Source organism: Phodopus roborovskii, unplaced genomic scaffold (genome assembly GCF_943737965.1).
Source record: "Phodopus roborovskii unplaced genomic scaffold, PHOROB, whole genome shotgun sequence".
NCBI classification, from domain to species: Eukaryota; Metazoa; Chordata; class Mammalia; order Rodentia; family Cricetidae; genus Phodopus; species Phodopus roborovskii.
The window spans coordinates 272599-296733 of NW_026126646.1; the positions used below are offsets into that span (position 1 = coordinate 272599).

Consider the following 24135-nt stretch of genomic DNA (forward strand, 5'->3'; position numbering starts at 1 on the left):
ATGAGTAACGCTCCCTCCAGACCAGCACCGGAACCAGGAGCCCCAGCTTCCTAATTTTGTTTTGGGCTCGCTCACCAGCCATCAGCAAGACTCCTTCCTTCCATCTGCCACCCGCCATTCCTGTTCCCAAATGTAGCCGCATCTTGTCTTCTGTCCCGCGTTCCCTCTCCTCTTGGATTGGTATGTCTTCCCACATCACTTTTTCTGTCTCTCCTTGAGTTGAGAGGGCCATCTAGACAGTCCATGTTGTCATGGAGACTCCGGCCCACCAGATCTTCCTGGTCCCACCAGGTAGGACACCGAAGGTGAGTGAGGGTGGAGTTGAGGATTGCTATCACGCTGTAGCCAAGTCAAGCTTCTGGCTCCCAGCGTCACCAAACCTTCCTGCCTGTAAGTGAGGCAGGTGGCAGCCATGGGTGGATTCCCAGAATCCCTGGGTCTGGGATGTTGGGGGCAGGGCTAGGTGCTGGACAAACAGATCAAAGGTGAGTGAGTCTGGGCCTGCAGAGCTGGGGGACACATCATGAGGTGAGCGAGCGGCCATGGCCTCTGGGGGAGCAGGAGGGTTAGGCCTGGACCTCACATCCCTCCTCTGCCCACAGGCTGCTGATTTTCCTGGGCCTGCTTTGGAGCTTGGTGACCATACTTTTGGCCTCAAAGTGGCCTGAGCCTGTATTCGGACGCCTGGTGTCCCCTGGCTTCCCAGCGAACTATGCCAACAATCAGGACCGGTCCTGGAAGCTGACGGCACCCCCCGGCTACCGCCTACGCCTCTACTTCACCCATTTTAGCCTGGAACTGTCTTACCGCTGTGAATATGACTTTGTCAGGGTACCTGACGGGATCCGTGGCTGGGGACCTCTTATGCGGTACGGCAAAGTCTGACCAGGAGACAGGGCAGGCCTGGGTCTAACCTTCTCTCCCTCTGACCCCACAGTTGAGCTCAGGGACCAAGGTGCTAGCCACACTGTGTGGGCAGGAGAGTACAGATACTGAGCGGGCGCCTGGCAACGACACCTTCTACTCACTGGGTCCTAACCTGGAGGTCACCTTCCACTCGGACTACTCCAATGAGAAGCCATTCACAGGCTTTGAGGCCTTCTATGCAGCGGAGGGTGAGCAGTAGTGGGCCCGGGCTGGCCAGCTGCAGCTGGGGTGACTGTTGTCTTAGCCTCATCCCCATCTTTGGCTCTCTTGGCTCCCACTTCTCCTGGGGCTCTGGATTCAGGTCAAACCATCAGGAAAGGTGAGCCCTGCCATGGCCTGGCACCCTCCATATGAATGCAGGGACAGAGTCTGGATGTTATAATGCACGAGGTGAACCTTGGCAGATTCCATGGCAGGCGAGGGTGACTGAGGCCGGGAACAAACACGCCAGGCAGACAGAGCTTAAGTGAGAAGTTTTATTAGAAAGGGACAGGGTGGGGGTGGGAAGGAGAGAAGAGACACAGAGACAGGACAGAAGTGAAGAGAGAGACAGGGCAACAGCAGGAAAAAGCAAGCACCTGTGTGCAGACTAGTACTCCCTGAGTGCACTCTGCCAGGTCCTGCCTGAGTCCTCGCTGGTGTCTGCTAATGAAGTAACAATGTCGTACAGCCCTGATCAGGTTACAAAGAGCTTGCACAGGCCTCGGCATGTGACCTCACACTTGACTGCACACTCTGGTCCCTGAAGGGACTATCTGTGTGACTTCAGGCAAGTGGCGCCAGCTCTCAGTGGCTCAGAAGGCTGCTGCATGGGGTCCACGGAGCCTCACCTACCCTGATTTCCACTGGGTTGATGGTGGCTGTTCCTCTCACTGGTTTAGCAAGGGTGCAATTTGCATCTCTGCCTAAGGCCTGTGAACTGCCAAGCAGCAGGGCTCCTCTCAAGTGGTCCACCAAGGCCTGAGCTCTGTTCCATCTCCTCCCTCCTGCCTGCCTGGCCCCACCCCTCCCTAGATGTGGATGAGTGCCGAGTGTCCCTGGGAGAAGATGTCCCTTGTGACCATTATTGCCACAACTACCTGGGCGGCTACTACTGCTCCTGCAGAGCGGGCTACATTCTTCACCAGAACAAGCACACCTGTTCAGGTGAGGGGGTGGGCATCTATCACCACCAGGTTGCTCTAGGTCCCCCAGGCAGGAGCTGTTCTGCTCAGAAGGCTGGGCTCTTGTTCTCTCCCACTCTACTGGTGTACCTGACTCCTCCCCCAGCCAGTGGCGTCCTCCTCCTGGGTGGTTCCTGGCTAGGCTTGGCATCTCTGACTAAGCCTGGCACACCTTGAGTTTCCCTTCTATGGAAGACCCTCAGGGCAGGCAGGCTCAAAGCCACGGTTCCCAGCCCCAGCCCCTGAACCCGTTGGCCTCCTCTACCCTGTTTCTTGGTCCTCTGCCCTGGCCCTGCTCTCCCCAGTCTTTCTGATGCCCCCATCTCTCTTCCAGAGCAGAGCCTCTAACCTCCCTCACCTCCAGCCCGCCCACCCAATGGGTCAGATATCAGTGCAACCCACACACCGCAGCTCTGTGTCAGTCTGGAATGGCTGCCAGCTACAGCAACCATGCATCTTACTATAACGATAATAAATCTGCCTCCTTCTCCACCGTGGCTGTGTGTCTCTTGGGAGTGGGGGAGTAGCTGGAGGACAGGAGAGCAACCTGAGTCCTTTCATCTTAACCCTCACAGCAGTTTGGTGGGAGCCCTCTCCAGGGCCATAGGCACTTGCAAAGGGCTTGCTTTAAGCCCCTTATTTTGTGGCTGGGACACTGAGTGGGCAGGGATTAGCCTCTGTTTGGTTCGCATAGGGAGACCCTCCTCTCTCTGCTGGCTCCCCTGGGGCTGATCTCAGGACATCTTTAGCCCGGTCTTGTTATAGGGCAATGCAGAGCTTGATTCAAAACAGACAGCAAGGGGGCATTGCCCAGGGGGCAACCTCTTTCTCAGGAGAGAGCAGCCTCATGGAAAAAGGGAAATTTTCACTGCCTTACCAGTCTGCTCCCTTTCTGGGGGACCTTTCTAAGAAAGGAGGGGGCAGACTATTTGCATACTGGTGACATAAACTCCCCTCAACTGTCCCCAGGGTCACTTCTAAGAACAAGGAAGGCCAGGCAGGGGAAAGCCTTTTCCAGCTTGTTCTCTGGGATCAAGGGCCTTGGGCTGGTCCCTGCCAGACATGGCGGAGCCCCCTTGTGGACTCCCTTAGGAACTGATGAGGTGGACACTGGAGTGATTTCAGAGCAGGAAAAAGCCGACCCCTCCTTCCTTTCCCTGAATTCCTAAGGACCTCGGGGAAGTAGCCTGCCTCCTCCTCCCAGGCCCGCCCTCTTCCTTTGCTGCCACCTCTTTAGTTGTGACTCTGACCCTGGGGTAGGAGTTTGCTACCCTGCTTCAGCGAAGGCCTGAGGGCAACAGACCCCCCCCCCCAAGCTTAACTGTCTTTCGGCATCGTTTAGGGTGGTAGTATAGGTGCTCTGTTTGTCAAGCGTAGGGTCTTGACCAAACCCAGGACATGGATGTCCCAGGTAGTTCTGTTTCCCCATGAGTCATGCCATCTTGTCCTCTCTCCTCCCCAGCCCTGTGTTCAGGCCAGGTGTTCACTGGGAGGTCTGGGGAGCTCAGTAGCCCGGAATACCCACAGCCATACCCCAAACTCTCCAGCTGCACCTACAGCATCCGCCTGGAGGAGGGCTTCAGTATCACCCTGGACTTTGTGGAGTCCTTCGATGTGGAGGCGCACCCTGAAGTCCTGTGTCCCTATGACTCCCTCAAGGTCTGGTCCCTGCCCCCTTACCTCCCTTAGCTTGTCATGGCTCATTTGTTTCAACCCTGCCTCCAGTGAATCCTTCAGTCTTTATGGGGAGGGTGTTCTAAACCTGGTTGTGGCTTCAGCATCCAGGACAGGGTACCCACCTTTTGTCCCTGGCCTGCCCCAGCCGATTTCAGTTGGTGTGCATCCCTCTAACATAGGCCTCAGACCCCTCCAGCAGTTCCTGGGGCTTCAGAGTCTCTTTGTTCAGATCCAAACAGACAAGGGGAAATACGGCCCATTTTGTGGGAAGACGTTGCCCCATAGGATTGAGACGAACAGCAACAGCGTGATCATCACATTTGCCACTGATGAGTCGGGGAACCACACAGGCTGGAAGATACGCTACACAAGCACAGGTGGGCAAGTGGCTCTCAGGTCCAGGCAACAAAGCAAACAGCTTCTGTCCCTGATGCAGCACCTACAAACTACACAGCCCTGGATGCTTTCCTGGTCAGGCCAAGGAAGGGAGCCCAGATGGAGAGTGGGGTGGTCCTTGATGGGGAAACGGCAACAGTCTTTTCTTCTTTCCCTTCACCCAGGCAGCCATTTACCTGGGAAACCTCCGTCTTTCCTCAGTTCTGGTATCTTGAGATAGGGTCCAACTCTGTGGGTCAGATGGTCCCAAACTTTCTTCACAGCACTGGCTGTCTTTAAAGTTGGGTCTTCCCGACTCGGCCCAAGTGCTGGGATTCCAGGTCCACGTTTCCCTCTATCTTATCCCCATTCACCCACACACCACCCACCCACTCACCTGTCCCCTTCCCCACCCACCTCACTTCCTATCCATATGCAGTAAGGGTGAAGCTGCAGCTCAGCAGTACAAGGCCCTGTGCTCAGCTCAGCCCTCTCATCTTTAAAAAGATGCACATGAAGGATACGAAATGCAGAAGCCAGAGTCCCCAACAGTCTCTGCCCTGATCAGAGGGGAAAATGTTAGTCTCTGTGGCACTGCCTTTGAGGCAAGTGCTGAGACTACAGATTGATTCTCCAAGGGAGGGACATGCCACTGTCACTTAATCTCAGTCTTGTTCTTTTCCTTGAAGTGACATTCTTGGTTTCAAACCACGTGTCATCTTACTGGCATAGAGAGCTCAATCATTTTACATACCTGGTTTTCCTTTTTTTTTGGGGGGGGGGGTTGTTTCACAACAGGGCTTCTCTGTGTAACAGCCCTGGTTGTCCTGGAACTCACTTTGTAGATCAGGCTTGCTTTGAACTCAGAGATCCATTGGCCTTTGCCTCCCAAGTGCTGAGATTAAAGGTGTATGCCACCACACGCAGCTCCTGGTTTTTTCTTTTCTTTCTTTCTTTTTTTTTTTTTTTTTTAATAATTTGACCACTTTATGTGCAGATCACTTGGGACTGGAGTTACAGACAGCTGTGAGCTGTCATGTGGGTGCTGGGAATTGAACTTTGACCCTTTGGAAGAACACCCAGTGCTCTTAAGCACTGAGCCATATCTCCCTCTAGTCCCATCTTTTTTCTTTTTCTTTTTTTTCCAAGACAGGATTTCTCTATGTAGCCCTGGCTGTCCAGGCACTTGCTCTATAAACCAGATTGGCCTCAAATTTAGAGATCCACCTGCCTCTGCCTCCTAAGTGCTGGTGTGCCACCACACCTGGCAATTTTTTTTCACGTTTTCTTATTTTAAATTGCGTATTCACTTTTCACAACAACCCAGTTCTCCCTCTTCCTTCTCCCCCTCCCCCAAGAAAATTGAACATATGCCACTCACATGTGCAGATGCCCCTGCAGGACAGAAGGGTCAGATCCCTTGAAGCTGGGGTTACACATGGTTGTGAGCCACCTAGATGTGATACCAAAACTGGAGGCCTCTAGAAAGCAGTGTTCTTAACTGCTGCACCATCTTTCCAGTCCTGTAGCTGGGTCATGGACGAAGAAACAAGTCTTAATTTGTGCAAGTGACTAAGCTTAATTTTGCCTTTGGTATTAAATGTTAAGACCACCACCACACTTGAGGCAGGCTCTCTCCGCCTCTTATTTCATTTATAATAAAGAATGTAGATTGCTAAATTCAGACCTGGCTGTTACAGACTTCAAAAATAAATAAGTCTGTTTCCTCTACACAGCACAGCCCTGTCCTGATCCAACGGTGCCACCTAATGGTCACATTTCACCAGTGCAAGCCAAGTATGTCCTGAAGGATAGCTTTTCCGTCTTCTGCAAGACTGGCTTTGAGCTTCTCCAAGTGAGTCACCAAAAACTAAGTGTCTATGGCCATGATAGCTTTGAAATTCAAGATGAAAATGGGAAGTGCCCATGCAGAAAAAAAATAGTAGTAAGTTTTCAGCAAACAGAGCAATGGCTATGGAGAATCTTTTTGGGGAGTGTCGTGGGGAAGAATTCTGCCTTTCATTTTTGTTTTGAGGCAATTTGGTTATGTAGTCCAAGCTGGCCTGGAACTGTGTAGTCCAGGCTAGCCTCAGTTTAAAATCCTCCTGCCTCATCCTCCCAACTGTTGAGATGATTATCATGTGCCATCACAAGTAGTTGTCTTTAAAAATTTTTGTTACTTTGTTCTAATTTTTTTTTCAATGCTTATTTTATGTGCACTGGTGTTTTGCCTGTGTGGTTTGTCTGTGTGAGGGTGGCAGATCCCTTGGAACTGGAGTTGCAGGTGTAAGTTGCCATGTGGGTGCTAGAAACGAACCTGGGACCTCTGGAAGAGCAAGAGCAACCTGTGCTTTTAACTGCTAAACCATTATCACTCCAGCCCTTTTTGTTTTGTTGAGACAGGGTTTCTCTGTGTAGTGCTGCATGTCCTGGAACTCACTTTGTAGACCAGGCTGGCCTCCAACTCAGATATCTGCTTGCCTCTGCCTCCTGAGGGCTAGGATTAAAGACATGCAGCACCACACCCAGCTGTTACCTTTTGAGCCATGAGCTCTTTGACTTCCTGTTCCGGGTTCTCCAATGCTGGATTATAGGTGTACGTGGTCACACTCACTTGGAAGTTCTACTCTTGGTGCTGAAAGCTAACTCACACTAAGTGTGCCTGCACCCCCACACCCCGGTGTGTTGTAAAGGCCTTTAGAGAGCTAGTCATTAAAAGAACTGTTCATCTGCACACTGCAGCAGCTCTCTGGAAAGTGGCTGAAACAACAGAAAGGCGTCTGCTCACCTGGTGCCCCATGAGCTCTGCGGAGGGAGCTCCTGTTAAATTAAGTCTTCTCTGCTCAGTTGACGACCTTCCTGGGGAACAGCTCCTGGGCCCACAAAGATTAGGCAGCCCTGGAAAGAGTACATTCTGCAAAGTTATAAATAGTGCTCACTGATAAGGGAGAGAGAATATAATTTTAAAAACTGCTTAGCATGTGGCTTCGGGGCACAGGTAAGAGATTAACTCGGGTTCTTCAAAATGGTAAGTGAATCCCAGTGGTAAAAAGCAATAACCCTGGAATGACAGCAGGGTTGGAGTCCTGTCTGTAGAGGGGCAAATTGGGCAAGTCCCACTTGAAACCTCTTGGTCAGACTCTTCCACTGTTTCTTGCCTGCAAGACCGCAAACTTGTTCAACTGTTTTGAAACAGCTTCATGTAGCCCAGGCTGGCCCTGGACTTGCTGTAGCTGAGGATGACCTTGTCCTGATCCTCTTCTACATCCCCAGTGCTAGGATTGACATGTCCCATCATGCCCAGTGTATGTGGTACTTTGGGCCAAACCCAGCACTTAGCAGTTGCTAATAAATGATAAACACAGAAGGTACAGATTGCTTTAATTGAAAAAAATACAGCCTTTGAAACATTACAGCTTTTACAAATGGCACCCTCTTCTGCTAATGTGTACTCTCTCTGGACTATGCAGACCATAGACCAGGCTGGTCTCAAACTCAAGAGATCTGCATGCCTTAGGTAAGTGTACACCACCACACTTGGCTCAATGGTGGACATTACTTCAGGGACATGTGTTTGTCTTGGATTAAAGGTGTGTACTGAAACAGCTTGACTTAAGCAACTGATCTCTGCAGCTTTTTGCAAACACTGGCACTTCATTTTTTGGGGGGTGGTAGGGTTGTGACAGAGGAGCCCTGACTGCCTGGAACTTGATTTGTAGGACCAAGCTGGCCTTGAACTCAGATCTGTTTGTGCCTCCTTGAATGCTGCGATCACTGGCCCTGCCGCCGTGCCAGGCCCTTTTAAAAATGCCTTTTATTTATATGTGTGATTGCAGATGTACCAGTGAGTGCAGGTCAGAGGACAAACTTCTAGGTGTCAGTTTTTTTTTTTTTTTTTTTTTTTTTTTACCATGTAGGTTCCAGATCTCAAATTCAGGTTGTCAGGCTTTGGCAGCCAGCTACTTAACCTTATCCGAAGAGCCATCTCACTGGCCCCGTCTGGCCCTTTGTATAAGAAACAGAGAAGGTTGGAGAGATGACTAAGCAGTTGAACACACTTGCTGTTCTTGCAGAGGACTGGAGTTCAATTCCCAGTGCCTGCATGGTAGCTTGAAACCTAAGTCTTTTCAGGGGGTTCAAGGCTGCCTTCTGACCTCTTTAGACACTAGGCACAAAGGTATACATACATGTATGCAAGCAAAATGCTCAAACCCATAAAACAAATCTTAAAAATATTTTAAGTGGTGTGTGTGATTATGCAATCTTTAATCCCAACATTCAGAAGGCAGCAGATAGACTTCTTTGAGTTCAAAAGTAAGCCTGGTCTTCAGAGTTCCAGGACAGCAGGACTTAAAAAAAAAAATAGTGGAAGGGGGCAGGGGCTAGTGTCGTCCCCCCCACCCCACCCCAAGAAAATGAGAAGAGTGCACTGGCAGCAACATGGAGCCAGGATTCTAGGGGGCACTGCAAGCAGCATGTGGTAAGAGCAGTCAAGTTATTAGTGTGTATGATGTCACCATGGCACTGGTGACGAAACAATGTCCGGGTCCAGGCCTTACATGGTTGCTGCCCTCCGTGGGAGCACTGGTCTGGGGGGTGACCCTGATGTTCACAGGGAACTCATTTTCCAAATTTCCCTTCCAGGGTTCTCTGCCCCTGAAAACATTCACTGCTGTCTGTCAGAAAGATGGATCCTGGGACCGGCCAATACCAGAGTGCAGCAGTACGATCATGGTGACCTCTTTCCCTTGCTGCCACCTGTACCATTTCTGTGTTGTCCCTTCACGTATACATACATGAAGGCACGTGTAGTTAGAGCAGTGGTTCTCAATCTTTCCAATGCTGCAGCATTTTCATTGTAATGCCATAACTGCAATTTTGCTGTTATGAATCATAACATATCCATTTTCCAATGGTCTTTGGCAACTCATGTAAAAGGCCGTTCAAAACCCCAAAGGCTGAGAACCTGGGTTAGAGGATGCTTAGCATCTACCCCCAATCTTAGAAAGCACATGGCCATGTCTGGGTTTTGCTGGGTGCTGGGGACCTCAACTTGTCTATGCTTGTGCAGAAAGCTTTCCATTCTTAACAGCAATCTCCCCAGCCCCCATCCTCACTTCTGTGGCTTCTCTAGTCATTCCCAGCTCACCACCAAGTGAATCATTTATTAGAGCTGGGATCCCAGATTTACTTCCACTCAGAGCTCTGGGCGAAATACTGGGGAGTGTAAAATGGCGCTCTTACAGACAGAAGAAATGTCGGGAAAACCCTGAGCCTCTTAATGCCTATCACTCTCCAGCCAAGTGTGACACTGCTCGCATCCCGACCCCGCCATCATGAGCAGCATAAGTAGGAATGGGCAGGTTCTGTAGTGTGCACACCTACACAATTACATGTGTAGTACCTTTTCCACTACAAAAGTACACATATTTGGGAACAGAAACTTCTAAAACCAAACAATGGAAGGGGCTCAGTGGCAGAGACTCACTTGCCTGGCACTCATGAGACCCTTCCTCCAATTCTGAGCTGGCACACACCCATGACTGTGCACATATAGTAGTACAGGACTTTTGTAACAAGGTCTGGGAGAAACTTGTCTGACCCTGCCACTGTTTGCTGTGCAGGTGTAGACCTGTGGCACAGCAGAGTAGCCACAATGGAAACAGTAACAGTAGCTGGCACAGGGCTGCTCTCCTCTCCGAGGGCCCTGGCTCAAATCCCAGGACCCATGTGGCAGCCCACACTTGTCACTCCAGGTCTTCTGACACCTTCACACACATGTACATGTAGGCAAAATACCAATGAACATAAAAGTAAACAGTGTTTGAGCCACAGTGTTGGCTTAAAGACAGGGGACAGAAAAATTCACCTCTCAGGGTCCCTACAAAGCTCATGCTTTGAATAGGACCACAGAAACTAGTCCCTTAGTTTACTGGTTTAAGTCACACAGGAACACTGGCCTATTTTCTACCTTCTGCGCACCATTTCTTTTGTGAGTGAGCTATGCATGAGTTCCCTCCTCTGTAGGGAAGTCCTTGCAGTGAAGAGCTACTGAGCTATTCTTGCTGCTTTTACAAGTGGCATCAGTGCCATGCACCATGTAGAGGGAGACAGCACAAGGCCCACCTGGCTCCCCAAGTCCCAGAGAGCATTCTGGGCATCTGTGCCATTCAAGTACCGAACCAAAACCACACTGTCCACCCTGAGTACAGCTCCAGGGTGCAAAGGCATTCTTCCCTGTTTTACTAGTTGTTGACTGTGGCCCTCCTGATGATCTATCCAATGGCCACATGAACTACATCACAGGCCCGGAAGTGACCACCTACAAGGCCATCATTCAGTACAGCTGTGAAGAGACTTTCTACACAATGAAGGGAGATGGTAAGTACTTTCTTCAAGGAGGGGTAGGTGATTTGAAACTTTAGTCCTTAAGGTTGAATAGAAACTTGAACCAGATTTTTGGCTAAGGGAAACAAAGGCTTAAAAGGCCTTTCTCCCTTGTGCTAAGTGAAATATTACAGTTAAAGTGACTTTAATGTCAATTTGCAAGAATCTGAAAACAGATCTTATCTAGTAAATGACTACTACAAACACACAATATATTCCAAATGGTTTAATTTAACAAGTCAAAACCTTATCATTAAGCACTTGAGATCTTGATACATATTCAAGTTACACATCTAAAAGGTTTCCACTTTGCAAGCAAACACGGTAATGCAGACACCGATTTATGAAATCATGTAAAATGGTTATTCACACACCTCTCCCCACCACGGATGCTCAAGAATCAACATTTTTCAAGGGGTTATTCAAGCAAATAACAACCACAGTTAAAACATTTTTGCTTTTCCAATGATTTGCAGGTAAATATGTGTGTGAGGCTGATGGATTTTGGACGAGTGCCAAAGGAGAAAAATCCCTCCCAGTTTGTGAGCCTGGTAATGGACGCATTTATGAAAGACTCATAGCAGATAAGAATAGATGGAGGACAACAGGCAGAGTCTGCTGGGGCAGGCAGACAAGGAAGCTCAGCATCTGGCTCAGTTTAGGCTAACATAACCCCCAATAAACAGTGCTTTCAATAGTACACCTTTGCTAGCTGTTAGCTAGCTGCATCACTCATTTGATTATTTTTGACCTTATGACTATGCAAACATAAAAATGTTAAATGATTTCTTAAATTATTCTTAAATTATCTGAAACCATTTATACATTTATAAACACAAATTCTTGTTACTTTCCTTCTCTATAAAAATGCTATTAAAACCCAAAGCTAATAACTTCATTATTTCCCTAAGCAATTGTCTTCAATAACATCTAAGTTTTAAAAACATTAATGTAATTTGCCTTTTAATAGTGTTCAATTTTTTTAACCAGAGTTGGCTCCAACAATAGTTGAGAATGCTCTTTAAAAAAAAAAAAAAGGAAAGGTAATAATATACTCATTACCCCCATGTTAGCTGGCTGAAATTAGTTTTCCAACCCTGTATTTGGTGGAGATGCTGCTTAAGTTTTAATCAAAGTGCAAGACCATATTAAACATATGTTGCATTAGTTTGCAGTAGACACTGTAAACTTAATGTTTAGAAGACTCAACCACACCAAAACTACAAATTTAGAACCTTGGTTCTGGTTATTGCTGCAACATAATTTTTAGTAGTTTTATAGTGAAAGGCAATAGTAATTTTGTAAATTACTTCCCAGAATTCCTAGAACGTAGGGAAAAAGCAATGCCAAGTGAACACCTGACCTTTTGTCTCGATTCTGTGTGCACAATTCCTGTCTGTACTGTCTATAGCTTCCCTATTTTAGTTTCCTTTTAGCAAAACCTATTCTGTGAAACCTTTGTATTGAGAAGGATCAAATCAACTATACAAGGACTTACCAAGTCTTTAATTTGCCCAGAGAGGATGCCTGCCTGCCCATGCATGGGATGTAAGTTGGTTGACACTAAAGACTTTCTTGCTCTTTCCTCAGTTTGTGGGCTATCCACACTCTCTACAGGAGGCCGGATATTTGGAGGGCAGCACGCGAAGCCTGGTGACTTTCCTTGGCAAGTCTTATTACTGGGTGACACTGTAGCAGCAGGTGCCCTTCTACATGACAACTGGGTCCTAACAGCTGCACATGCTGTGTATGGGATGACAGAGGCAGCATCCTCCCTGGACATTCGCATGGGTATCCTCAAAAGGCTCTCACCTCAGTACACCCAAGCCTGGCCTGAGGCTGTCTTCATACATGAAGGTTACAATCATGGTGCTGGTTTTGACAATGACATAGCACTGATTAAACTCAAGAACAAAGTCACAATCAATAGAAGCATCATGCCTGTTTGCCTGCCAAGAAAGGAAGCTGCATCCTTGATGAGAACAGACGGCATTGGAACTGTGGCTGGCTGGGGGTTAACCCAGAGGGGGTTTCTTGCTAGAAACCTCATGTTTGTGGACCTACCGATTGCTGACCATCAAAAATGTACTTCTGCATATGAAAAGAAACTCTACCCTGGAGGGAGAGTAACTGCTAACATGCTCTGTGCTGGCTTAGAAACTGGTGGCAAGGACAGCTGCAGAGGTGACAGTGGAGGGGGATTAGTATTTCTAGATAATGAAACACAGCGATGGTTTGTGGGAGGAATAGTTTCCTGGGGTTCCATTAATTGTGGGGAGGCAGGCCAGTATGGGGTCTATACCAAAGTCATAAACTATATTCCCTGGATTGAGAACATAATAAGTAATTTTTAACTTGCATGCTTCCAATTGGTAAATTATTTATTTTTACAAATACCTGGGAAAGCTCTTAGTTAATAGAAGCCAATTAGCATCCATGGCCCACCCCAAACAGAAAAGAACCAAACCATAGGCACATATCACTCGCCAATGTTTATCTTCGCCACTGCCCCCCCAAGGCAAGTACTGGTTCCAAAACATCCAATCATTTCTCTTTTAAAAGGTAAATTGAAAGTGGGTATGATTTTCCTATTAAAACCAACACAATTTTTGTTTCTACTTCTAGAATACAATATTTTACCATATTTCTTTTACCAAGCTATCAGATGGAAACATGGAATAGTATTTTACCCCTCAAAAGGGTGATTTAGCAATCCATTTCAAAAGCCTTAGAAAATTGTGTAATGTAGCAGACAACTCAACCTTTTTCTGCTTCTGCCAATCAAATGCTTAGGGATTACAGGGATGTGACACCACACCCCATTTTTTATCCGGTGTTCACAATCACAGTGCTTTGGGCGTGCTAGCTAGGTAAGATAAATTCTGATGTCACCCCCTTTCCCCCAAATGCCACCTTTGAGATAGCCTGTGTAGTCTAGGCTGACCTGAAATTTACCATTCTGTCTTAGCTTCCCTAGTGCTGAGTATTAAGTGTGTGCCACACTATACCTGGACCATTTCTAAACTAGCACAAATTAACTTGGGCACAGGTGAGCCAAACAGATCAGAGATGTCACAAGAGCAGAAAACTACACAGTAGACCCAGTCTCACGTAACAGGAATTTGCCATCAAACAACAGATTTTCTCCTAAGATGTTGCCTCAAATCTTAAAATTGTCACATTTGGTTGTACTAGGTTCTTCCAAGTTTTTGAAAGGTCTCACAATTGCCTGAAACTCAAATGTGCATGCCTCAATTTCTGGGATTAAAGGCATCTGCCACCACACCCACCTGGAGACACATTTTTAAAGGCTGAAAATGCTGTACTGTGTCTTCCCACATTAGTCACTGTTTAACTTTCTAGCATCTTTGCCATGAAACAAATGTTTTTCCATTAAGACTCCAGACACTAAACTGTTGGTGGCAAGAAAACTTTTTATTCAACTGTGATTGAAAGATTTCTCTTTTAATGAATGAATGCATTTTGATGACCAAATAGACTTTCAAAACCAAATCTTTGCCAAGTAGTTTATTTCTAAAACTTCATTTAGGGCAAATAACTATCTACAGCTACGTCATACCATCAACATGTTAAAAGGCTTCTCGACATTGAAAGCCTTCCATGACCAGTAACTTTAACAAGTGCAAACAAGGGATCAAAACCATGCCATCGACAAGTGACTTACCCCAGGACTCCTGGACGGCTTGCCAGTTTAGTCTTTGGAGATCCCCGAAAACCATTTTAATGTTACCATGTTACTGCTGCTGAGTAATAGTGCAAGTGCTAAAATGCAAAATTCAGATGTACAGGGTTTGGAAATCATGCAGATTTAGATGCAGAAAAAAATTTACAATAACTCAAGATCCTTTTACAGAGGATACTGAATAATGAAACACCGTGTTCATAACAAGTCTCTAAAGGATATAAAATTTTAAAACATGCAACTTGCAAAACGACAAACCTATTTATCATAATCTAATTCAGGTAAGGGCATTAGGAAAACTACCAACACAAAAATGGTCACGTTTCCAGTTAGAAAAGGAGCTCCCCAGTTCTCAGTAGTTACAGGAAAATTACAACAATCAAGGTATTATTGCTTTTACATTCTTACAATGCACTGTGAAGTAGATCTACTCTGACTTTATGAACCTCATATGGCCCCCACACCCCAAGGGTAAGAGCCCACTTCACTTAAGACTGCCACAGGCAGACAATCCTCCCCACTAGTTCTTAAAGCTATCAGGCTTCATAATGATTTCAGGCACACGGTTTCTTGTTTCTTCTATTTCATCCCTATTGCAATTAATTCCACTTTTCAAAGCCCAGACAGAAAGATGCTTATCCCTTATTTCCATTGATATGGTCTGCTACAAAGCATTTGAAAACAACGGTTTTGCACCCCCTTTCCCAAATAGTACTTTTAGAAGGCATGATTTCCCAATGGATGGTTCTACATCCATGTCACTAGAAAAATCACTCAAATGCACAGAGGCACTCAGAACAAGCTGGAGGGTAACTGCTTACCATTTTAGGGTCTGTCACCCAGACTTATGAAAAACTAGATTAAGAACAAAACAACCCATGAAAAAAAAACTTTCACTTTGGACAATGCAAGAACAAATAGCAATTAAGTCTGGGTATCAGGTGTCAATGCATGACAGGTGATGAATCCATTTGACTTGAGACAACTTTTCAAATAAGTTTATTTGAAGCAAAATAAACTACTGCCAAGAAACTTTATGAAAGTTCCATCTCAAAAGGGTCAAAAAGGGGAATTAACTGCTATGAATTCTTTGCATTCAGGGCTGCAAAACAAAGACACATATTATTTAAATCAGTTTTATTTAAGAATTTCCAACAATGACAACTCTTATAAAAAGCATCCAAGCACAGGACACAGAACTGCAGCAAACAGCATTCTTATGGTAGCTAACAGACATGAGAACGTCCACCCTCTTTGAGACACCCGAGCTCACTGGTGAACTCTGCTTCCAAGTTCTCCTGCAAAGCACACCACAAGCTCAGTCCATGTTCGCAGCCCATCAGCTTCAGTTCACGTGCCCACACTTCCAGATCAGTAACAGAGGAGAACACACACCATACAGCATTCACAGCAGTTGACAAGAGGGGAGGGAAGTACAAGTATTTCACTTAACACATTCAACTAAAGTGGGTTTTCTAAGAACAAAACTCAAAGTCTTCCAACAGATGTGGATGTCCTTTGATGCAAAAACATTCGTACTTTATTGGCTATCATTGCTCTCTGCACACTCTCACCAAAGCCACAGGTTGGGTGACACATCTCTCCAAGTTAAAAAATATCCATTTTGCACCACCAAGTCTCTGCACGCGCTCTCTCCTTTCCTCGCTCATACTAGCCTTTCATGCCTCGGCACCACCATCAATCCCACACAAGGTTTCAAAAGTTCAAACAGCCTTCTGGTTCCATATCACAGCCTTGCGTTCATAGCGTTGATACGACTCCATGAAATAAAGAGTAGCGGATAAAAATGGAACACCCACCGTCAAAGACGCAGCCTGTGCAGCGTGATGACGAATTCTTGGATGAGAAAGCATGTAGACAGAAGTATTCCTATGGCAGAGTATTTACAGCACTACTTTCAATGAAGTGCTTCTTCCATAAACATTTGAAATGAGATGAACTGCAGAGATTAAATGAAGGCTTCATATTGTACTTTCGTATATGAAGGAAGGCAAGTGTTAAAAACAAAACCAAAAGAACCAAACACCATGACATCATGATCTCCCAAATGGAGATTTTCCTAAGGAAAAAATTCATAGGGTGGGATCCAAATTAAAATGAGAAAAGAATGTAGTTCTAACCAATGGCTTCTACTCTGAACATGCAAACAAATCCATTTAACAAGTCCAATGACAGATTATTACAGAGAAACCTTCTGAGATCAACTGTAGTGTTGGTTTACCAATTAGGCAAACAGCAGTTCACTTTCACCCACTCAGTATTTTAACCCTTTATATAACAAAACTTATAAAATTCATTTAGCTTTTCCTCTTTTTCTAAAGAAAAATGTCAAAAATACTGCTGAATATACTCCACACTGAACAAACCAATCTGAAAATTTTTAGTACATATGTATTTTACAATATACTTACCATGAGTTTAGAAAAATTCGAATCCCACCATTCTAGACCTACCTATCAACCGACCAACCCACCACCACCCACTGCCTACATGCCCCAGCCAGAGGATTTAGAATCCATGCTTGAGCCAAAGCCGCCATTAAAACCACTGCCCGACCCTGCATTTGATGCCGACCCCCAACCAAGAGGGGCACCAGAGTTAGAACCACTGTAGGAATTATTTCCAGAACCAAAAGCCTGATTTGGTTCCCTCTGCATGCTGCCCTGGCTTTGGTTATTACCAGATGGACCTGACTGGTTCTGCTGGCTGGCTAACATGCCCATCATACCCCAACTGCTCTGCAATGCTGCCTGGGCTGCAGCCATCATCGCTGGATTAATGCTAAAAGCTCCGAAGTTCATTCCTCCACCCATGTTGCCACCCTGGTTATTTCCCAAGCCAGCACCACCCCCTCTACTGTTGCCAAACCCACCCTGATTCCCAAAGCCACCTGGATTACCACCAAATCTTCCACTTCTTTCTAACTGTCTATTGCTATTATGCTTAGGTTCAGCATTGGATATATGCACGCTGATTCCTTTAATGATCAAATCCTCTCCACAAAGGGACTGGGCAACCTATAAGAAACAAGGGATGTAAATGGTAATTAAACCACCAACTTATACAACACAGCAATAAAACCAAAATCTTAGTATATAACCCATCTAAGCAGAAGGAAAAATAAGCAATTAACGCTAATTTCACTTTGGTAATGTTATCATCAACATTTGTAATTAACATCTGAATAGCCCCGAAGTCCACATAAGGACAAATATCTGAAGGGCATGGTATAACAGAGAGGGTAGCCACATTTTCCATGCTGGAGACTGAACTCAGCACTTGATGTGCATTGTGGGACATATATGTTAGCCCCAAATCAGATAAACTCCCCGCCCTGGAACAAATAAACAAGAAAAATACCTTATCATCTGCAAAGGTAACAAAGGCAAAAGCCCTAAATGGCTTGGGAATGAAGACGTCTACCACTTCTCCATACTGGCAGAAGAACTGTTGAAGCTCTTCAGCAGTCATGTCTTCTGTACAACGCCCAACAAACACTTTTCTGCTTCTCAAAGGCTCATCTGGGCTTTGCTGGTCAAAAGGAATAGTAGAAATAAATACAAAAAGGGCATATTTTATTATTGTACCCCCTGACCCTGTGTTTTGCCTTTGAGACAGGTTTCACTGTCTATCTCTGGATGGCCTGTGCCTGAGTGCTGAGATTAAAGGTGTGTGCCCCTTGGGATCTAAAATACAAGGATGTGTACTTTGTTTTCATGCATCTATGTGAACCAAGCACATGTCTGATGCCCTTTAAGGTCACAAGAAGGTATTGGGTCACTCAGAACTGCAGTTAGTTGTGTGCTGCCACATGGGTGCTGAAAACTGAACCAGCCCAGCCTTTCTCCAAAAAACAACAAGCAATACCAATTAACTTCTTCGTCTCATTTCTTCTGGAGTTTAAAACAGGCTCTCCCTGTGTGAGGACAATCTGGAACTCCTGATCCCTTTACTTACTACCTCCCATACGCTAGAATTTTAGGAATGCAACACTATGCTGATTTCATTTCAATTTCTTTTAAGAGACCATCATGTACACATCTGGGATTGATGTTAGCCATCTTCCTTAATCACTCCCCACCTTCCTTTATGAGGTTGGGTTTCCCTGAACTTGTATTTTGGCTTACTGGTAGCCAGCAAGCTCCATGAATTAGCCTGCCTCCCATGTCCAGGGACAGGATTACAAGCACATCCTACCACACCCAGCTCCTTTAGAAACAAAGAAAAATCTGGCTGGGAGTAGTAGCACAGAACTTCAGGCAGTGGGCTAACCCCAGCACTTCGAAGACAGAGGCATACTGATCTGTGTGAGTTTGAGGCCAGCCTGGTGTACAGAGTGAGTTCCAGGCCAGGGCTATGCAAAATAAAGATGTGTTCCCAGATGAAATTCAAACCCTCATGCCTGAGGGTAAGCACTTTAAGGACTGACCTATCTTCCCAGTCCAAATAAAGTTTTAAATTATGAAAGTATATGCAATATTCCAGATAATTAAGCTGGGTATTGGTGGTGCATGCATTTAATCCCAGTATACGGGAGACACAGGCGGGTGGATCTTTGTGAGTTTGAGGCCCAGCTGGCCTACAGAGCTAGTTCCAGGACAGGCTCCAAAGCTACAGAGAAACTCTGTCTCAAAAAAAAAAAAAAAAAAAAACAAACAAACCCAACATTCAGCTAGGTGACGGTAGCCCACACCTTTAATCTCAGCAACCGAAAAGCAGAAGCAGGTAGGTGGATACTTAAGTTTGAGGCCAGCCAAGGCTACAGAGAAACCTGCCTTGGAAAACAAACTTTCCCTGCTGTCAATATTTCCAAGTGCACTTAACATTTTAATTTAAGGTCTTTTAAGAAAAAAATCACCCAAGCATACAGGAAAACAGAGCAATACCTTAGAATTTGGAAGTTTACAATCACACCATCGCCCATCTATCATATGTCGCTGTGACATTACTTTCACTTGGGTTTCATATTCAGTAAATCGAACAAAGCCAAACCCCTTTGAGTGACCAGTTTTAAGATCTTTCTTGACCTAAGGAGAGACAACTGAAATTTATTCTAATACCACACATACATTAGAGTTCACATAGAATCTTGAATGGCTTCAATGGAATGAACATTAAAGTTAATAAAGTTAGTTCAATGCAAAATTGATAGGGAATTGCATCATTAATGGAAGAGAATGAATTGACTCATGATAGAACTTAACAATGTTTTACAATGAGCATAAATAGAAATAAGACCTAATATTTCCTTTAAACCAGTAATTATAGTTCATATTACGGTGACCCCCAACCATGTAACTATCTTTGGTGCTACTTCCTAACAAGGTTGCTACTCTTATGGCCATAGACACAGAACAAACAGAAAGTTGTTACCCAGAATCAAGTTTACCTGAACCATAAGAACCTCTCCAAAAGTACTGAAATAGTCTTTCAGGTCTTGCTCTGTTGTTTTCCACGGGAGACCCAGCACGATGAGGTCGGATGTTTTCTGGACTGCTCTTTTCACTTTGACTGCCGAAGAAGCATCTGTCTCATCCATTTTCCTTTTGTTATCTAAACAAAGCAAGCAGAAACCTATAATTAGCAGATCTTTAAAGACAGGCGGAGCTCTGTGGGTCCAAGGCCTGCAGGGTCCACTAGCTAGTTCCCGGATAGCCAGGGCACACAGAGAAACCCTGTCTAGAACCACCCCCACCCCCAATTCTAGTTTTATATTGAAAAACGGATCTGTGTACTATGAAAAAGTGCCGCGTACAGCATTTGTAAGTAGTTTCTGGCCTTCTGTCCTGTTAGGCAGGGTGCTGTTTGGGAAGACTGCACACCTCTGCAACTGGCTTTAGTGGGTTCTAGAGACAGGCTGCCCTGTTTGCTCTGCAAGTGTCTTTACCGAATCAGTTACCTCCTTAGCCCAGGATCTGAATAATGTAGGATTGTAAAAAAAAAAAAAAAAAAATCAACTGCATGTTCTCCTCAAAACCTGTATCTAAACCAACACAATTTTCCTTCATTTTAATTTTGTGGCATTGAATGTATCTGACTGATTCAGGGGATCAGACACCCTCTTGTGATGCACAAGGCAGACAGAAAAATTACCCTTTTAGAATTGTTTATTTCCACATATAAATTTGGGTGCTTTTTGTCTTACCCAGACTTTCGCAACACTGCTTGCTTACAGAGATGGGGCTCATTACGCCACCAAAACTGGTCTCAAAGAATCTTCTTTGCCACCCTCCCTGCAGTTATTATGTCTGTGTGACACCTCAGTCAACTAAATGCCAGACAAACAATCTTTAAATCATCCCAAATTTTTCTTTTCCTCCTTTTTTGAGATAAGGTTGCTGTGTAACAGCCCTGACTGTCCTCCAAGAGATCTGCCTGTCTCCTGAGTTACTGGCCCACCCAAATTTCTTATACATATATTAGTTTTTGCATATTGACCAACTTTGGTCGACTGACCTTGGTTGTTTGAGATGCCTTGCTATATATAAATCAGGTTGACCCAAACATACATACATATATATCCCAGACTGGCCTTAAGCTCTCAATCTTTCTGCCTCTCCCCCTCCCCTCAATGCTGGGATTATAGGTACATGCAGCACTTTGTTGCAATATCACTAAGTAAAAAACAACAATATACCAATTCCTATGCAACCTCTTTTTGGTTTTTCCCGAGGCAGGGTTTCTCTATTGCTTTGGAGCCTGGCCTTGAACTCAGAGATCTGCCTGCCTCTCAAGAGTGCTGGGATTAAAGGCATTTTTTTTTCAAGACAGGGTCTCTGTATGTAACCCTGTCTGTCCCCAAACTCGAGAGCCACTTGCCTTAGCTTCCTTGAGTGCCAGGATCAAAGGGGTGTGCTATCAGACCCTGGCAGTGAAGGCCTTTAATCCCAGCACTTGGGAAGCATATCCCCCCTGTGAGTTCAAGGCCAACCTGGTCCATGGAGCTCCAGGACAGGCTCCTAAACTACAGAGATACCCTGTCTTGACAAACCTAAAAAGAACATCGGGAATAAGAGGCAGGGAAAATAAGACTGGAACCTTAAAACTAAAGTAGTCCTGTACTAACCCAAGATTTGGGCCACCACAAGTGATGTTTATTTAAGAATGGAAGAGATTAATTCAAACAAGGGAGCCGGAGGTCAAAAGCACCTGCTCCTCTTTTGGAGAATCAGGGTTTGGCTCTCAGCACCCACATGGCCATGCACAGCCATCCAACTCCAGTCTCAGGTCAGATGCCCCTTTGCACCAGGCACACATGGTGCAGATGTGAGAAAGCCTGGCCTACCGACACACACCTTTGAGCCCAGTTCAGACAGTTACAAGTAGTCCTGTGGGTGCTGGGAATTGAACCAGGACCTATGGAAGAGCAGCCAGTGAGTGCTCTTAACCACTGAGCTGAGCAGTCTCTCCAGCCCTTAAGGCATTTCGTTTTAATAGCTTAAATTTGGCATCAAATTGGCAACAACTGTTTCAATGGCTAAACATTTAAATAGGTAATCTTAAGAAAGAGCCCTGCAATTTTCAATTACCAGTTAAGACTGGGGGGACCTGCCAGAGTGGTCTAAGCAAAGTTTAAAAGTGGATCGTAGGAGAAATTTTTGCCATGAAAGCCAAACCCCAGGGATGGAGTTCAATAGACTACTTGCCTGGCAAACACGAAGCCCCACACACAAATAATTTACAACTTAGGATAGCATACAAGCCCAACTGTAGTCAGTAATACTGCAAGAACCAAAATGATTAACAAACCTTTGGGATAGTTGACAACATATACCAGATTGCCCCAGCCAGCATCCGGGGCATGCAGAATTCCTTCCACCAGCCGGACACCCCTCATACACTGAGACACTGGGTTCCGGTATCGGAGGCCACATGCCCCTGGGAACTGGGCTGTAACTGTGGACAACAATACCGTCCCATCATCTTCTGACGGTATTTCAATAGGTTCATCGTTCTCATCTTCGGTTACCCGGATATATTCAGACATCTTTGCTTAATTTTCTAAAGGAAAGGGAGAAATGAATGACCAAAAGAGGAGCAATTATCTCTTTATAGTTAGCAACACCACCCTATTCCCACTTCCTCAAAGATTCTCGCCACCTGAAAGGTGGTAAGGTGGTGTTTCATCTGTCATCCCTGAAAATTGAGGAAAAGGAGCTAGCTTTCCAAAACAAAACTATGATTTTCAATTTTTTTTTTTTTTGCCAATTCACTTATTTCTCAGGGCTTGCTATATGTTTCAGGTGCTAAAATGCTAACAGTACCACCACGTGACCTGTTGGAATAAAAACTAAGTGTTACGGAACTAAGTAATCCTGTCCCGACTATTTCTCTTGCAAACACCGTTTTCTCAACTGGAGCGCAAAGATTACAGACTACAACATTTTCTCACCATCTTGAACTAATGTATTCTAGGGTTTAGCACGTGCTTTAAGTGGGTGAAGGAGGGACGCAACAACGGCTTTCATCTTGTGCTGGTGGAGCACGGGCAACCGACGATGAATGAGAACCGAGCCTCTGTCCTCCTCTGCCCCTTGTTTTCGGAGAGGGACAGCTAAACTCGGGCGTCGAGGGCAGCAACGACAGATGCTCCGTGATGTAGGCCACCACTTCCCAGAAGGCCATGCGCCATGGACGACGTTGACTTCTATCTCCCCCCCCCACACCTTCAAGTCGGCCTGGGGTGGGGCCGCGAGAGGACGCGCGCGGCCCACGGTGGCAACGACTGTTCTCAAATGCGAAAACGCGAAGGGAAGAAACTGCTCGAGTGCCGGGGTGGCGGCAAACTTCCGCGCACGGCCTCACGGCCCAGCGGGCTCGGCGCCCCGCTCCGCCTGCCGCCCGCGCTAGGCCCTAACGACGCGGCGGCGCAAGGCCAACTAGGCCCCGCTGCCCAGCTCCCTTCCCGCGGCCCGGATCGGCCCCGGCCTCCCACGGTGCAACAGCCGAAGCACGCGGGCCGCCCTCGGCTAGCAACTCACCCACTAGGCCGCTGCTGGGAAGCACGAAGAGGAAGCGGAGACGGCGAGGAAGCCGATAGCAGCCGAGCTTGCCGCTTCGTGCCCACAAAATGGCGCTAGGGCCGCCTCCCGCCCCCGCCCGCCTTCGGCCTCTCCCACGTGCTTCCGGTCGGGAGGGGGGGCTCCCTTGGCGGAGCCACCGTCGCTCTCCGCTCGAGGCCGCTCGGATCCGAGCAGGCGCCTGAGCACGCATAGAGGAGGAGTAGAGCACAGAAGGGACCGCGGCTGCGTCTGAGAAGCAGATAACTGGGGAAAGTGTGGCCGCGTAGGCCTTAGCCTCCCCCCCACGCGACGTGGCAGGTGGTTTCGTCCGACCAACCGCCGGCCCTAGCGGCGGAGCTCGCGCTCACGGAAAGTGCGCGAGACTAGCGCAGGCCGGGAAGAGCGAGGCGTGCCGGCGCAGGTGGGGCGGGGCTACGAGGGAAGGGGCGGGGCCAGGAGGCGGGCGGGGCTCGAGCGGGTCGGGGTCCGGGTCGCGGGCGGCAGGTCTCCCTGGGAACCCTGGCTTCCCAGTCTGAACGCTGCTGTTAAGTCTTCTGCCGTTGCTCGGTAATTTCCAAACGTGCAAACACTTAATTTTGGTCTACAGAATGGTCGCTGCCCTAAGCACTACTTTGTGTCAGGCACCCTTCTGCCCCTGTCTGGCTCTAGGAAAATAAAAAACAAACCAACCAACCAATAAACAAACAAACAAAAAAACCCAACAGAACTTTGTGACTCGCAGACAAGTGTTCTACCATTGACCTTCGGGTTGTGCTTGTCCGTTGGAGTTTTCAGAGTAAGGGATAGTCTGCCACCAAGTACTGTTTTAGAGACAGGGACCTCAAAGTCATTGTGTAGCCCAGGCTGTCCTTTAACTCAT

The 24135-nt window shown here is 46.5% G+C and overlaps 2 protein-coding genes across 8 annotated transcripts; one reads left to right on the forward strand and one right to left on the reverse strand.

Annotated features, from left to right (window-relative positions):
• Window positions 1-462: 462 nt before the first annotated feature.
• Window positions 463-12889, forward strand: Masp2 (MBL associated serine protease 2). Its single transcript, XM_051173871.1, has 11 exons — window positions 463-528; window positions 603-831; window positions 938-1115; window positions 1942-2073; window positions 3553-3749; window positions 3997-4144; window positions 5879-5997; window positions 8787-8865; window positions 10392-10523; window positions 11006-11080; window positions 12120-12889. The coding sequence occupies exons 1-11, from the start codon at window positions 524-526 to the stop codon at window positions 12881-12883; spliced, it is 2058 nt and encodes a 685-aa protein (XP_051029828.1). The 5' UTR covers window positions 463-523; the 3' UTR covers window positions 12884-12889.
• Tardbp (TAR DNA binding protein) lies at window positions 10741-23390 on the reverse strand. Of its 7 annotated transcripts, none has more exons than XR_007833635.1 (8): window positions 23235-23390; window positions 22003-22254; window positions 19643-19806; window positions 19140-19280; window positions 17614-17784; window positions 17126-17270; window positions 16053-16192; window positions 10741-14312 (listed from the first exon to the last, which is right to left on the reverse strand). XR_007833635.1 is itself a non-coding variant. In XM_051173869.1 (7 exons), exons 2-7 carry the CDS (start codon window positions 22238-22240, stop codon window positions 16137-16139), a joined length of 888 nt encoding a protein of 295 aa, XP_051029826.1. In that variant the 5' UTR covers window positions 22241-22254; window positions 23235-23390; the 3' UTR covers window positions 15355-16136. The 7 variants fall into 7 exon arrangements, 4 of the variants coding, with proteins under 4 accessions (XP_051029826.1, XP_051029825.1, XP_051029824.1 ...); XR_007833634.1 differs by lacking the exon at window positions 10741-14312 and adding an exon at window positions 15216-15334; XR_007833633.1 differs by lacking the exon at window positions 10741-14312 and adding an exon at window positions 15252-15334 and having other exon boundaries at window positions 16053-17270.
• Between the last annotated feature and the right edge of the window lie 745 nt (window positions 23391-24135).

Coding starts and splice junctions, on each gene's coding strand:
- Masp2 (XM_051173871.1), top strand. Junction 3,750..3,996: donor GTCCCTATGACTCCCTCAAG/GTCTGGTCCCTG, acceptor CTCTTTGTTCAG/ATCCAAACAGACAAGGGGAA. Junction 10,524..11,005: donor CTACACAATGAAGGGAGATG/GTAAGTACTTTC, acceptor AATGATTTGCAG/GTAAATATGTGTGTGAGGCT.
- Tardbp (XM_051173866.1), bottom strand. CDS start 22,240: ATGTCTGAATATATCCGGGTAACCGAAGATGAGAACGATGAACCTATT. Junction 19,281..19,642: donor GAGAGGTTCTTATGGTTCAG/GTAAACTTGATT, acceptor GTCTCTCCTTAG/GTCAAGAAAGATCTTAAAAC. Junction 17,785..19,139: donor GTAAACTTCCAAATTCTAAG/GTATTGCTCTGT, acceptor CCTTTTGACCAG/CAAAGCCCAGATGAGCCTTT.